Raw genomic sequence first — 16,027 nt, 5'->3', positions numbered from 1 at the left:
CTCAGGAATGTGGGGTCAGACAAGAGCTCAGTCACGGTGTATTCCCCGGCGGCTGCCCGGCATCGCGGCGGGCCGGCCCGTGGAAAACCACCCTCTGCTTAGGCTGCATCCTGCTGTTCCACCAATGGAAAAAAATGAGCGGCAGGAGGAGGAGGGTGTGTAGCCTGCAGACAAAAATACATCCAGCCTCGCGCAGGATCTGTTTTTAGTTCCCGGCGGCTGTGCCGCGCTCTGAAGTGTTAGGCACAGTTTCCTGGCATGCCCAGGGCAGGGAGAGGCTGTGTCTGCGTGTCCCTGCTCCCGTGGCAGGCTCGGGACAGCCGGGAGGCTGCGGAGCGCCCCGGGAAGGTAAGCGGGACTGGGCACCGGGAGGGAGATGCTGGGGGAGAGCAGTCCCCTGCTCTCCGGCTGCCGGCCAGCCTTGGAGCGCCGAAAGAAAAGTGGGGAAGGACTTGGGAAGCCTCTGAAAACGGAGCGGGCTGCCGCGGTGCCAGGACCTGCAGCCCCTCTGCCGCCTCTGCCATGGGTGGCTGCACCCAAGGCGGATGGTTTTCCTCCAGAAAACAGTTCTTGGTGGTCATCTGTCAAACTCTATTGCCTGAATTGCTAAATAAACCACTGCTGGGATCATTTTACATCTATCTGCTATGATGGGGCTGGATTTTTTTTTAAGGCAAAGTAGGAGAAAGTGTGTTTAATAGTACTACGGTTTCTGTTTTGTTGAAGTGACTCTTCCAATACAGTGAATTGAATAATCCCTCTAAATCCTTTTTTTTTTTTCAATTGTTCTGTCTATTCTCAGTAATATTGAGAGTGACTTCTAATAAATAGTGTACCCAAGCAAGGGTGTAATGTTTGTGTAGTGTTAGAGGAAAAAAATTCAGTCAGCACTACTACCACTGCTGAACTGGGATGGTACGGAAAACCAAAGCTCCTGCATTTGCCAGAGGTAGGACCAGCACTGGTTTTGATCTTTCTATGTAAATTTTTAGTACATAATTGTACACAAATAGTGAAAATGCTATGTTCCGTGGCAGACAAAATAAAAATGAGGAAAACGCCCCAAAAAATGGGGAAGTGCCTTCGCCCCCTTAGTTTTCTTTTTTTTTTTTTTTCAGAGCGGTGATTAATTGCTTTTGCAATGCAATCAGAGTTTGTAACTTTGTTTGTGCTTGTTGCTGATGTGGTCACTGAGTTAATTTTGTACACTGGTGACTTCATTCTGGAAATCACACATTTCTTTCTCTTTCGGGTGGATGATTTGTTATACACTGTATAGTAAGTTACAATTTAGAGGTAAGAGCTGGATTTTTTTTTATCTGATCACCTTCAGTGGGAAAGGTGTATCCATGTACCATGGGTGGATGGACTCTGACTAGGGCAGTCTGTAGCTGTGAAGCTACAAAGAAATTTTTTTAGTGAGGAAGCCTAATCCTCAATTTACTCTTTTTGTTCTTTTAATGTATGAGTAACGTGCTGGTACTGCAGGGGTACAGGAAAGGAAGCCTTCAGCTGTGTTACTGCTGTAGAGCTCTTGGCATGCAAAAATCAAGGTCTGCTTTCAATTTTCCAAGGGACTGTGTCTCAAGTTTACTTTTGGTGTCTAATTTCCAGATCCTCTGTCCTCTTCAGGAAGTTCTAGGGCTGAAGGTAGGAAAGCATTTACTTTGGAATCAACACCCTCAGGTATTTATGAATGTGTAAACAGAGAAGTAGAAAAGACTCTGCCAATTGTGGCCTGTTTTCTCCCTCCTGCTTGTAGAGCAGGCAGTGTAATAGGTGACAAGCAGGGAGTTTTGCAGCCACCCCAGCCCCTATCCCCTAGCCTGAAACATGCTGTTCTGCCAGTTCCTAAAGGAGGCTTTTCTCTGACGCCATGGGTGAAGAGTTGTTCCAACAGACTTGGGATGTGCTATGCCAGAAGGAGTCTTTGTGGGCAGAATGTGTTAATGTTCCTGTCTTGGATTGTTCTTCCTTTCTGGCATTTGCCATTTGGTAGAGTCTATGTGGTTGCTCATGCTGTTGTGAACTGTGCCCTAGTCCAAAAATAACCTTTATCCTCTCTTCTCCAAAGCTGATGTTTTGGCACCTACAGTTTTGGGGGGTGTGTGAGGGAATATCCCTGTAGCTTCCTGCTGACTGTGGTTGTATTTGATAGCATGAGCTGGTTGCTACTGAAACAGACAAGAAAGGAGAAGGACAAACGTTCCTGGTGGAGAATTGGGAATCCCAGTTTGACCAGAAAGCCCAAGTCTCCCCTCCTGGTGTTGCTGTAGGTAAAGAGGGCTGAGGTAGAGACCTCTTCAGGAGTTTGTCTAAGCAAAACCTGCAGACTTGTGCTTGGTCTCCAAAGTGCTGGGCAGCGATGCTGGAGCCCAGGCTCCCCTGCTTGGAGTCTCTTGGCTCCTTTCAGGTGCACCATTCTCCCCACCTGAGGCCTCAGGCTGCAGAACCCCTGAAAGCACCGTGTAGTTCTGCACCAGGACCTGACAGTATCCTTACAACCCAAGTAGATGGAGAAGTCTTTCAGATCACTGAGTTAATTTCCCCTCTGAGGGGCAGGAAATAGACCCTTAGACATATCAACTCTTTAACTACTGCAGCTACTGCATTAAGCCAAGATGTTAGCTGGTGTTCCTGGTGGGTTCTTTTTTTTTTAAACAAGCTTAATGGCTTTTATTTAAATGGATGTGCACTTTGGCCATTGTGTATAAATTCAATAACATTTACAAATGGTGAAATTTGTTTTTCCTGCCAAAGAAAAATAAGTCCCTAGAGATTTAGATTGTATCAGCACTGGTGTAATATGATAAGAATCTTCAGGCTCGATTCAGCCTTCCATATTGCACTAACTTGAAAGCTATAAAGCCTAATTCAATAAAGCTGCCAGAGTCTTGGACCAAGAGTGATGGGTTGAGCAACAGAAGGTATCACGTCCCAGGTATGGGATGTTTAATTCTGATGTGATATAGATGTGAAGCACTGTAGATCTATTAGAATTGATGCTATTTTAAGAGAAGAAACCAGAAAAGGAGAGTATCCCTTTCTTGCTTAAACTGTGAAATTAGAAGTCCATCTGCAATGTAGGTATGATTCACAACATGAAAAGAAGTGTCTAGGCTCATAAAGGCTACTTAGGTTTAATGAGAAAAACAAATTACTTTAATTTGATGTGGAAGCCACCAAACAGTTCCTAATACAGGAAACTAGAACTCTATAGAAACAAATGAGTGAGTGAGGAATTCTGGCTTCAAGTTGAATTTTTAAGGCAAAATAGTCCTACTTTTTTTTTAATTCAGGCATGCTTGTGGTGTTTTAGTTATTCATTCTTTGAATATAGTGGTATATAATGCAAAGTATCCTGCCAAGAATACTGTGGCATAATTATTATGGTATATTTTTATAATAGGAATGTAATTGAGACTGCAGGAATAAGAAATCTGCTTCTGATTTGTGGAAGCATGTGACCAGAGTCCGTAGTTTGAAAAAATACAGTAAATTGTTTCCAGTAAGAAACTCCACATTTAATCCAGCTAGAGTGTTGTGCTAACCTGCCCCCTCATTAATTTCACATATCCATCTATATACAGCCATGCAGAAAGGGGAGGGCAGGTTCACATTCTAGCATTTTGTATTACTTTCATATTAAAAACTAAAGTAGATTAAAAGTTAATTAAAGCTTCAAACCTGTAATTCTGTATCCCTGTAAGAATTCACAAAGCCCAGTGATTCTTTGGAAAACTTATGGACACGTTAAGTTAGTTACATACAAACTCAAAGACTTGTAAGCCATTTAAAGTGGACAGTGTTGTAACTGTTAGGTGAAAGAGGATGTAAAAGTCATTTTAAAGAAAATACAGGATTTGCTCAGGCAATTTAAACAAAAAATTACACGAAAGGCTTTTCCTGATGTAAAATACCACAGGTGTAACTGCTGTACATCAAACCCTGCAACATTTCTAACTTGGTCCTCTGTTAAAAGAAAACAAATTGGTAATTTCTTATAAATCAGGGGATTTTCTGTTTAGTTTTTATTGTTCTGAAATAGTTTCACATTCTCCATTATCCCAGCTGCTCTAGTTGTGATGAGTCTCCTGGGGTGCACTTAGGAGCTGTGCACTGAGGGCAGCTGCCCGTGTAAGGACCCTGGTGATGCCTGTTCTCCTCTCTGTGCCTCCCTGCTCCATGCACACAGTCTGGAGGTGACCATGCTGGCCCCACTCCGTGGCTGGGAGCCCTTACCTGCCCTTGTAGAAATGAGCGCTTTAAGCACAGCAGAAACGACGTGACTCCTCTTGCTTCATCACTAGAGTAGTTGGTGGGATGTACTCCACCCTCAAAGGCCCTTTATAGGAGTCTTTTTATCACTGCAGAGTGAGTTGAAGCTCTGCCTTTCTTTGGCAGATGCTTATACTTGGGTAGGTGGCTGTGAGAGACTGCCCAGTGGAAGGTATTCCAGGATTGGTCCTATTCTGTTTTGAATGGAACTGGAGGGGTGCAGGCAGCAATCTTCCTGTTAGTGAAGAAAGTCTGAGGAGTTTGTGATATGTGCTTGCTGCTTAAGCTATAACTAAAATAAAATACTTGGTTCATTTATTTATTTATTTATTTATTTCCTCAAAGAAGGATTTTCTTAAAAAGTTAAAACTGTGTTCTGCTGTGTCATTGTGAAGAACTGAGAAGATGGAGGTTGCTCTTGTCTCCCAGGTAACAAGTGACAGGACCAAAGGAAATGGCCTCAAGTTGTGCCAGGTGCAGCATTATATTAGACATTAGAAAAAATAATAAATCTTCACATGAAAGGGTGGTCAGGCATTGGAATAGGCTGCCGGGGAATGGTGGAATCACCATCCCTGGAAGGGTTCAAAAGGTATGTGGATGTGACACTGTGGATAAGTGGTAAACCTGGCAGTACTGGGTTAAGATGATCTTAGAGACCATTTCCAAACTTAAGGATCCTATGATTCTGTGTAGGATCTTATTTTATAGGGATGAGACAGCTAGCTCTAGGTCTTACCTATTTCTTAGCTCTTAATCTAGCACTCCTTTCAAATGCTTTTTACTTCTTAATGATAGGAGGTTTTAAATTTAATCTCTTCTGCTGTGCATGAAGAATTTAGTTCTTGGTAATGCTGAAGACTCTCTTGAGTTCCTGAATTTTTAAATGAGCCCTAATTCAGTGGTGCCAATTTGATGCCATGATGTTAGCCTCATCTGCACTCATCCATACTGATTTGATTTGATTTGATTTTTTGTATTTTTTGTATTTTATTGTATTTTATTGTACTTTATTTTTTACTGGTTTTGCCACTCTGGCACAGATGATATGTTTAGTAAAGAGAGACTCAACTTCCCTGTAACTCTTCAGTAGATTTTTTGGAGAAGCTTCAGCAGGGGTAAGTGGTTTGTAGACCACTTATTTTTTATCTGCCAGTGAAGATTTTTTTTCACCAGCCACCCAGAGGAATAAAGGCATCAAAATACATCAGAGAGTTAGCTTTGGTACATGCATTTGTCTCATGAGGGTTAACTTTGTGATCCAGACTAAAGTTTAGCATTGCTAGGGTTGACTTTAGTTGAGTTCTTTCAACATCCAAGGTGGTGGGACTGAGGCAGTCCCAGTAAAACAAATCTGCTGAGCCTCCCTAGGAAGGTGCTACCACAACCTCTTGCCTTTTTATGGCCACTGTCCAATGCTGACTGTGGTGATGGAGCATTCAGCCTACTGACAGCTTCCCATCTGGAAGCTTGCCATTTTCTGACCTGTAGTTTTAGAGAGTCCCAGTTAGTGTGACTGTATGGGAAGCAGATCACTGACAGTAGCAAAACCATGATTGGTATGTGTTCCTGCTATAGCAGATGAGAGCAGTGCAGGAGCCTGTCTCCCTTGACTCAGATCTCCCACCAATTCATAACACAATAATTCCTTGTTATATCTCATAAGCAAACCTAGTACTGGGATATTATTATTATGATTCAGTTTTGCTTGAAATATGGTTAGTGAGTAAAGTTTGGAAAACCTTCGAGAGATTAAGACTGGAGAGGAAAGCACCCCTGCAATTGCTGAGCACTACTTGTACTTGTGTTCCCTTAAAGAAAGTCATTTTCTCCTCTAGCATTTGTAAAGCAGTCCAGCTGTGGTGGTAATAATGAGGGAATAGAGGTGGCAGGCACTTCTCCAAAACAGCTCCGGAGCTTGTGTGTTTGTGTTGTGAAGTGAAAAGAGTCTAGGAGAACTTTATGTGGAGAAACCCCAAGGTGGGGAAATACATTTTTAGCTCTAGGGTTATGACTGGTGTTAATGTTTGGGTGTGGTGGGGATGGTGGGGTTCCCGGATTAGTATGTTTGCTTAGCTGGCTTTTTTTGAATGTGTCAAGGGGAACCAGGATGGAGACTGAAAACTTCTTTTTTAAGGAATGTGGTTATAATTGAAAGCAAATAAACTCTTAATAGTCATCTTCAGGCACGGTGAGCTGCTTTCTAATTATGCTGATTATAATTGCTGAAAATATTCATAGAAACTGGTTTTGCTCACAAGAAGTATTCATCCCTCTGCATAGGAAGCGAGAAAAGCACGTCTTCTGCAGCAGTGGATAGCTGTGAGAAATACAGCTGAAGCTGAGCTCTGTCCCCTGCACTGTAATTTCCAGGGCTTCCACAGATCAAATAGTGTAAAACACTTGAGTGTTTGGAGTGAGCACAGCCAGAGTTTGTCCATGTTCACCACCTTGACCCTGTGTCATGCAGTCTTTGGGTACAAGCTGACTTGCTCTGCTCTTCCTCCACTAATTGTAAATAACAGAAATAAAATTGCTTCACACAAGTGAGAGGCAAGAGAAAGGCATGACAGCTGATTTCCAGGGCAGTGATGGTCTTTGTGCAGCCTCAGAGATGCCCCGTTGGGTTATCGCAATGTGTGCGGATGTTGAGCCCACCGTAGCTTTCTGAATGGCTAGGATGCTGAGAAAAATCCCTTGGGGCTATTTCTATGGAATTTATTGACTGTTCTGCTGCAGTGCAGACTGGTTCCTGCACAGAGTGAGACACTGTTGTGTAGACATTGTACCCTGAGATAAATGTATTCTCTCTCCCATTGTGTGGCCTGTGTGTTGGAGACACGTACAATGGACCCTGGTAGGCACGGCTCGAGCCTTGACAAATTGAAGGTCTGTCTTTTGAGGTTCATGACAGCAGCTTGCTCACTACCTACTCTGTTAAAAGGATTACCTAACCATTGCACAATCACTATGGAGACCAGATGGTCTTTTTGCCTGTTTCTTTAGGCAAATTGAGTTCAGTGTTTCCTTATGAATAGATATAAGCCCCTCAAAGGTCTCTTGTTGAATGTACTTTCTGCTCCCAGATGAGGAATTCTGAATGTAAACTCGTTGCTTGTTTGTGGTCTGTGCCTCTTGGATATAGCATGACAATACTGCTGAGTGTTGGCAATTTGTTCAGGAGCTTGGAGCTTAGGAAGTTTGTGTGTTGTCTTCTGCTAACCTTGAATCAATAGTCTTTTTGTTCAATCCAAGTTGCATATGACACATAGAGGAGTACACTTAGCAGCATAGGCAAATCAAACCTGCACAGGCAAGGGTATCATAAATAGCAGGCATCCAAATTGTTAGAGAGAGTAAGAAAATTACAGATTTTTTTTTTCTTTTTTGAGTATAAGATGAAATTTCTGTGGCTTATCTGTTTTATCAGATATCTTTGTGATAACAGGCATTAATTCATGTTTATAGGTCTGGAGCATCTCTATCATGATCTGTCTCTTCCAAGTGATTTATTTGCTAACATTTTTCTAGGCTTGCTGTTAAGACTGTTTCTAGTTCTAGTTGGCAACATTTACCTTTGTTTTTGGTAACGTTAGCTACATACCAATGAATTAATGTAAACTCGTTCAAGGTTCTTATACAGTAAATAGCCACAAAAAGAGTCAACGAGAACAAAATCCAGCATGTTCAAATCAAGTAGCTATTCAATTGAAAATTATGAACAGTAGCAATGGAATTTAGGCAGAAAGGAAAAGTTTTGGTGGTGTTAAAAATGGTTTGTAACTTAACTGTGTATTCCAAAACTTAGTCTAACATTTTGTACTACTTCTTTTATATAAAGTGTTGCAATCCCTAAGCTGCTGGTGTGATCTATGAGATTCAGATTTGGTCCTTTAGCTTTGAGTTGTAGTCTTTGTGTGCTAAGTGAAAAGCCAATACTTTCAGAGGGTTAGGAAGAGTTTGGGTCTTGTTACCTTGGGGTCTGTGCAATGCTTGGTGCAGCCTTTTACTTATTTACTGGCAGATTAACTTAAAATCAGAACAAACCTAAAGAGGGAGGTTACTCAGTAGCTGCTGGAGTGAATTTCATGGTGGCCTTTCACTGCAAAGGTCATGGTTGGAATCTAGGCATGGGGAGAGATAAACAGATGCTGTGGGACATTGCTCTGATCAGTCTGGTCCACATTGTAATGGACCATTGCACAATACTGTGAACTGTAATTGGTCTCCCAAAAGGAAAACTGGAGAGGGATGAAAGTTTGTCCTGACTTGTCAGTGAGAGGAGAGAAAGACAAACAAAGAGGAGAGAAAATGAAACATTTACTCGATGACTTATTTTGACTAATTCAATATCAATTGTTAAAGAATGCTTGTAAAAATACGTCTAAATTCCAGGAATCCCCTTCATAGAATTTCTCTTAATTTGTAACTTTTGATTTTTTTTCTTTTTTATTCATTTTACCTACAGTTGGAGTAAAGTGTAAGTTGTATTTGACTGAAAGCCCTTTTTTGTCATTTTGGTGTTTTCTAGGAAGGCTGTGTGCAGCTCCATTCTGGTTTTGGCAAGCATAGTGGCTGGCCACGAAGACAATGCAGAACATACTGACTGCTAACCGTGCCCGTGTTTGAGAGTGTTCCTACAGGTTTGCTCTTTCTTTCTGTGCTTTTAATCAAAAAGTGCTAAGGGCTTGAAGTAGGGATGTTAAAACATAGAAACTCCAGAAGATAAGATTATGCTTTTGCTGTGGCTTGCTTTGACAATTTTTTTAATGAGGCAGCAGTGTATCCTCCTCCGGGTGATAGTCTGAGATTCCACATGTAAAGAAGCATAGTCCTGATGGAAAAAGCATTTTGGTGTTGTTTCTGTACGTTACAAACACTGGAGATTCATTTTCTGAGTTACAAAAAGAACAGAACTGTCTTTTTTACTTTGGGGTACACTTTATGTAGGTTTGGAATCTTCAGTCACCTCAGTGGGGCAATTTAACTGCTCCAATGTGTGCTGTTCACTGCAGACACTGTGAAAAACTGAAGAGCATTTCACCAAGCAAACTATCAAACTGTGCTGAATGAACATAATGCAGTTTCATGCTGTAGTGGAAGATAAGGCTGTTTGCTAACCAAATTATTTTTTGTCTGATTTTTGGCATGCTTTTTTTTTTTTCCTTTCTCCCAGATTAGCTTCATTTAAACACATAGCTGGGGTTTACTGAACATTTTATTGAGGCAACACTCGGTTGCACAGAAATCAGTCAAGCTGAAACTGCAGTGGGCTTGTCTGCTGCCAGAAGGGATTTCTCTGAAAGTACAGTTCACTTTACATCTAAGTTATGATTATCTTGCTGTCTCCCTTTCATTATGCCATTGTTCTTGGGAGCCAGAGATTTTGTAAGTTATAAGAAAAGGATGTTGCCAAGGGTGTGGGTAGAGGAAGGTGTTGACATGATTTCAATGGAGTTAGATTCCAGCTTTATAACAGAAGGGTAATGAACCACAGAGAAAATAGGCTTTTCTAGCTTGCCCCTAAAATAAGTTCAGTTATGAATTTAATATTGTACATGGCTATTTAATGGCTTTTTTTGAAACAATTGTTTCATATAATTTTTTAAATAGGCATTTTCCTGTGTAGAGGAAAGCTTTTTGCTCTTTTAGCCATTGTTTCTAATGAAACTCTTCTTAATTTAGTGGAAAATGGGGAATTCAGAAAGCCAATACAGTCTTCAGGGATCAAAAAATCATGCTGCTACTACAGCTGGTGCCAAGCAAAAGCCTTGCTCTCTGAAAATTCGCAGCATTCATGCTAAAGATGAAAAGTCTTGCTCTATGCATGGATGGGGACATACCAGCAGCGGCTCAAACTACAAATCAAGGTCTCTTGCCAGAAGCTGCCTTTCACAGTTCAAGAGTAGTCAGCCTTACTCCTCTAGACTTGGTGACACTGTGATGAAGGTCTCCAAAAGCAATGTCCATGCCAAACACAGGACAAATGCCTCAGGGGACTACTGCCAAGGGAATAACGTGATGTTTTTGCCAGAGAATGGTTTCCACTATATTGGCCTCCAAGCTGGAAGTAATCATGCTGCCTCTCGAGAATGCAATGGACACATTTTAAATTGCTATGGAAAGAATGAGAGTCTTGCATCAACCTCTCCATCAGAGGACAGGAGGAGTCCTAAAGTTCTCATTAAAACTCTGGGGAAGCTGGACGGTTGCTTGAGGGTAGAGTTCCACAACAGCAACAACAGCAAGGTACCAACCGAGGAGTCCAGTGGGCCAGTGCAGTTGCTGAGGTATTCCCCTGCCTTGGAATCTAAGCCAAATAACCTGCTTGATGTCAGGAGGAACTCCAGTGCAGACTGTTCTTCAAGCCATCGTCTGTCACCTACTGACTCAAGGCTTCGGTCTAGTAAAGGGAGCTCCCTGAGCTCTGAGTCTTCATGGTATGACTCTCTCTGGGGAAATGCTGGGGATATCAATGAGCTGGATGGCTCATATTTGACCAGGAGCACTCCAGATACAAGCATTCATGCCAGTTTCCCAGCAAGCGACAACAAGAAGTCCTTCAACCAAAGTTCATCTCTTTCCTCACTCCGAGATCTCTATAAGGATACAGATTTGGAAAGCACTCCTCCACCTGGGATCAGGCTGTCTGATGAGTATATTGACACTCCTGGTAGCCTAAGCAACCGTGTCTCCTTTGCCTCAGACATTGATGTTCCCTCCAGGGTAGAGCAGGGAAGTCCTGCACATTACAGCTCCTACACCCTCCCGTGCAGAAAGTCTAAGCCCCTCGGTGAGGATGCATCCAAGAAGGATACATTAAAGAACCGAATGCGGCGCATCAGTGACTGGACAGGAAGTCTTTCAAGGAAGAAAAGGAAGCTGCAGGTATGTACAAACCAGCCTAAGTGTGTGAAAGTTGGTTTTTATATTCCTCTTATAAGCATAGTGATTGCATGATGTTTGTGTTTTTTGCAGGTTAATTATGTGCCTTTCTCATTTAGTAATTTGTGGAATTTTGAGAAGTATTGCATCCCTGGTGCTGTCTGAAATGTCAGCAGCAAAAAAAGATAGACATTATTTTGTGCAAATTTTCCCTTCCTATTTTCATATTTTGTCACCTCCTAAGTTAACTCCAGTCTTTGAAGTTTAATATCTCTGTGAATTTGCTTTTGAAATTGTTGCTTTACTTAAAAGGTGACTTGGGGTTTAAACCTTCTTTTTATTTCAAGTATGGAAATACAACCTCTCTCTATATATGTGCTATGGATTAGCATACATTATCAGAAGAGTGTGGAAGGAGCAGTAGAAGGAGGACATTGTATCCATCTTTTCAGATGCTCCCTGTCTGTCTTACTGGCTTCACCACTCAGTTTTTGCTTGTTGGTCCATTTCTAGTAAGGCAAGCAACAGTATTGACCAGAGGTGCTGGTTCTGCCTCCACATGCTCTGAAGGCATTACACGGAGCAAACTCCTCCTTCCTGTGTGTCAGCTTAGTTCACCAGATGGAAAAACTTGAGTTGCCATCTGGCTCACTGGGAGATGGTGGTGTGAAGGAGATGGGAGGGGAGAGCAAGAGGGAGGGAAAGGATGTTTCTTTAGAAGAATTCAAGACTAAACCCATTAATAGGAATTTAGGATGCCTGTGGTCAGGAATGAAATTCTCATCTCTAGCTGCAGGCCTCAGAATTGGCTCTTTAAATACCAGACTGTGCCTGGTCTCTGTGTCTGAGTTTGCAAGCTGAGATGAGACCGTTTTTGGATTTGGTTTGGATTTTTGGTTTTTTCCCTTCCTTTTTTCCTCTGAATCTTCCCTGGTGTTTTTCTTAGAGGAACAGTCACCGTGCTTCTCTAAATGAAGGATGCTCTCTTTCAGCAACATTGATGTGCTGGCCATTTCAGAAGTTTCTTGTCTCCTGTGCTGGAAATTCAGACAGGTCTTGTGCTTAACTATGTATATCTGTCAATGTAATGTAAAACTCTGACAGACCCTTAGGCTCAGAAATGAGCTCAGCGTAAGGTTTGCTGGTGTGTGTCCTGGCTGGGGGCTACAGAATTGGGAAATGAAAATGAAAGCTGTTTATTTGCATCACTTCTTTTGTGAGTTGGTGCTCATGTACTTTATCAGATACTGTCTTTTCACCTTCTTACTCAGCTGTGAAAGAGAGGGCAAAAAACCTGGAATCACTGAGGAGCCTCAGTGCTGTGTTCCGGGATTCTTCACTGATTTCAACATCTGTAGCTGCTCTGGATTTTACTGCCAGGCTTTACATATGATTTCTGCATCCCAGACCTTTAGTGTGTATTACTTAGTTATGACATTTTCAGAATGGCATTTGTGGTGTGCAGTTCATAGCTATTTTGAATTCACTGTGCAGTGCACTGACTTCAGACGCAGCAAGGAAATTTGGCTGGTGAGATTGCATCAAGCTTGAATCAGATTGTGGTAGAAGGAAAACAGCCCTAACTCCAAAAACGGTGGTTTCTTAGAAAAAGGCATAGGAAATGGTTAGTCACTGATTTTAATCAGACAAATATCCAGCAACAGGAAGGGTTAGAGGGAGGTAGTGAATGCTTTGTAGTTTTGCAGTTCCTTGTGTAGCTTTATTGGTTCATTTCCATCTTTCACTTTGAATAACCTGCCATCTCTTCTGGGGGTTGCTGGGTTGTAGTTTGGTAGTGCTTATACTCTTAACAGGTCCTTTAGCTTAAAAAGACAGAAGTGTTGTGCATGGTTCTGAACTGTCACGTGGTTGGTCCCTGTTTGTGCGACTTCATCTCGTCATGGCAGCATCTGTGCTCTGCTCTGAACAACGCGTCCCTTCCTCCGTACATTAGTAATGACTGGCTGTGAGTCACTGGGGCTGAACGTAGGTGAAAGCTGGAATATTTCCCTGTAAGTGGGCCTAAATGCCAGTGGTGGCTGGGTTTGCTTCCACTGGTTTGCTTCCAGCTCCCCAGTGGAAGCAAACCAACCAAGCCCCCTGCTTCATGGGAGCACAGGCCTAGGAGACACAGGCTTGGGATATTGAGGCCAGACCCCCGACACTAGAGAGGCAGTGGAGTTTAATCCCCTTTGTGAACAAATTGCAGCTTAAACACAGGTAGGATTTTCTCCATCTTAAAGGCTCCTTCCAGACCGTTTTATTCATGATTGCTAATAGGCAGAGTAAATGTAGTTCCAGACAGTTTGTTCTGATGTCAGTATTGCCTTCTACATTAGTTATTCTTTCCTATTTTTTAATCTGTTATGATTTATTTAAAGGGAGAAGTGGTGTCTTTTCTTGGCCTGCATTTGTGGGGCTATACAGACTTTCCTTGGTCTCCTGTGTTAAGATTGGAAATCTATTTCCTTTTCATTCTGGCACCCCTCCTCCTCATCTGTTTTAAATCATCCACAAACACATTTGCATATGGGATATTCCAGAGGATTTGTTGGTTATGCCCTGTCCAGTTACTTGGATGTTTCCTTATGTCTGCTTGATCTGATGTATCCTGGAGTTGAATTTACCTTTCTAATTAAGATCTTGCATCAAGACTTGCAATAATCTTTTCCAAGACCTAGTTTTCCTTGCATGAGGGTGTGCTGAAGTGTTCCCTCAATGCATCACTGGTACTGTACTGCAGCACACATCTTCATTTAGTTTAATCTGTGCTGAAATGGCATTGGGGTGATGCTGAGTTGCAATTCAATGTGTGTGAGCTGAAAGGTGTGTGTTATGTAGGTGAGACCTGTGGACAGAATTTAGGCAGACTTGCTGCACAGCCAGATATGGCTAAAGATGGTGGTGTAAACTCTGTGCAGCTCTTTAACATGGAGAACATTGGCAATTTCTGTGTAAAATGAAAATCCATCCACCAGAAACAGCTCCTGAAGAAAGGTTCTTGAATTAAATAAAATAGCCTCACTTCAGGAATCGTATCTGAAATTTTATGACTTTATAAGCCAGAGCCCTGATGTGGGCTGTAAAGAGAATTTAAAAGAAAAGTATGTTGAATGAACATTTTTATTTGACTTGAAGACTGGTATTAGATTCTTCTTTTAGCATGGCTCCTAATGAATGCAGCAGGCTGCATTTTTCCTGTGCTGTTCTTTGGACCTAATTATTACGTGTGTCACTTTGTCTAATTGGTATCTTAGCCACTTTATCTTTTGCCTTGTTTTTAGCTATTCCAGAGTATATCTCAAACATTGAGAGATCTCCTTGAAGGCAGCTGAGCAGAAACAGAGATCTATCATCACTAGATTCAACAGAGCAAAAACCAGCAAAAGCCAGCCTGGCAGGGAAGCCACCTGGCCAACTTAGGTCAAACCTTTTCAGTAGTGGCAGATATTGCTACAATGACAGCCTTCTCAAGGACCAACAGACACTGGCAGACTCTGACAATTCAGTTCTTTAGGAAAAGAAAAATACAATTGATGGTGTCCTGGTGAAGTGTATATATTCATTTTGGATTCATTATCCATTTTCTCTATTCTGGTACTTCCTCATTCCTACCCTTTCTATGTGTGAGGAGAAAACATAGGATTTGATTAGTGGCTGATCATTGACAAGTTGCATCCCACACTTTTCCTTAATGTTTGCTGTTCCAGTGGTGGGTTTTCACAACAGACCCCTTCTATGTATTTGCCTTGTGTTTTGTCTCTTACTAGCGCTTTGGGACTAAAAGAAATACATATTATTAATGTTTTCCAGTGGACACTAGCAATTCCTGGAGAATAGTCAAACAATTAAAATGCTGGATTTTGGCACACAACTACAGTGGCAGTAATTAAAACAAGGGTGGAGAAAACTTTCAGTTTCCCCCTGAAATAGAGATCGCCAGCACAGTTGTACAATCCATGTTCTGCAGTTGCTTTATGGCATAACTGCATTACATGTGGGATTTTATCCTGGCTTGCCACCCCATATGCCTTTTACCATATAAAAACCAGTTAAGCTGTTGATGTTTAGGGAGTTACTCTTGGGCAACACTGATTAACACTTTGCAATAAGATTTGAGGAAGGTGCTCCTTTACCATGAGAATTGGATCACCAGACAGTGATCTGAAAAGCCAGACTTGAAGTTCAATGTACTATAGGAGAGTGTGGGTCTCAGGTCAAACTGGCTTTTGTGAGGCCACAAGCAGCAGTGTCCTGCTGCTAGAAAAGTGGCATTGTCTGGCATTGCCTGGGAGGGTGTACAATCCCAGTCTTGGCTGCACACCGGAGGTCCTGATGCTACCAAAACATAGCACAGCTTTTCTACTGCAGTTTTGAAGAGCATCAAGTAAGAAGCAAAGAAAAAGTAGCTGTTTTCGAAGCTGCTGGGGAGAAGAGCTCCCAGGAGACCAATGTTTATTTACTTTGTTCTTAGTACAGTAGTCTGTGAGCAAATAAATGCTTTTAGAGAGGCAGTCTAAACCTGAAAGTATAATGGCTTTATTATTACCGAGGGTAATAGCTTCACTTCTCAAATAGTTTATTGCAATATCTTTTTTTTCTTCCCTTGCACTTTTACTGCAAAAGGCAACATGTCTTTTGTGTTTTAGGTTCTTAAACCTTGGTTGCTTTTAAATAGCACTGACAATGCTTGAGTTCGGAAGACAATAAATGTCTTCTTAGGATGGATGGTGTGGTTCTCAGCAGTGAAGTTAGTCCAAGGAGCTCTCTTTTGGGTAGTAGGAAAATCCCTGTCCATCCCTGGAGCTTGGGAGAGTTGGGATCAGAGAGCATATTACTTGGAAAGGCTTAAAAGAGAAAAGGT

At 41.9% G+C, this 16,027-nt stretch overlaps 1 protein-coding gene across 1 annotated transcript in view; it reads left to right on the top strand.

Annotated features, from left to right (window-relative positions):
* The window catches only part of TIAM2 (TIAM Rac1 associated GEF 2), a 165,754-nt gene that overhangs the window by 68,885 nt on the left and 80,842 nt on the right, over positions 1-16,027 (top strand). The window contains exons 3-4 of the mRNA XM_066546939.1: positions 8,810-8,921; positions 9,964-11,166. Coding sequence (XP_066403036.1) covers positions 9,970-11,166 — 1,197 coding nt within the window. The 5' untranslated portion in view covers positions 8,810-8,921; positions 9,964-9,969. The remainder of the gene's footprint in view (positions 1-8,809; positions 8,922-9,963; positions 11,167-16,027) is intronic.

Source organism: Molothrus aeneus, chromosome 3 (assembly GCF_037042795.1).
Source record: "Molothrus aeneus isolate 106 chromosome 3, BPBGC_Maene_1.0, whole genome shotgun sequence".
NCBI classification, from domain to species: Eukaryota; Metazoa; Chordata; class Aves; order Passeriformes; family Icteridae; genus Molothrus; species Molothrus aeneus.
The sequence above is the reverse complement of the archived record's forward strand: the minus strand, read 5'-3'. Positions and strand labels throughout refer to the sequence as shown.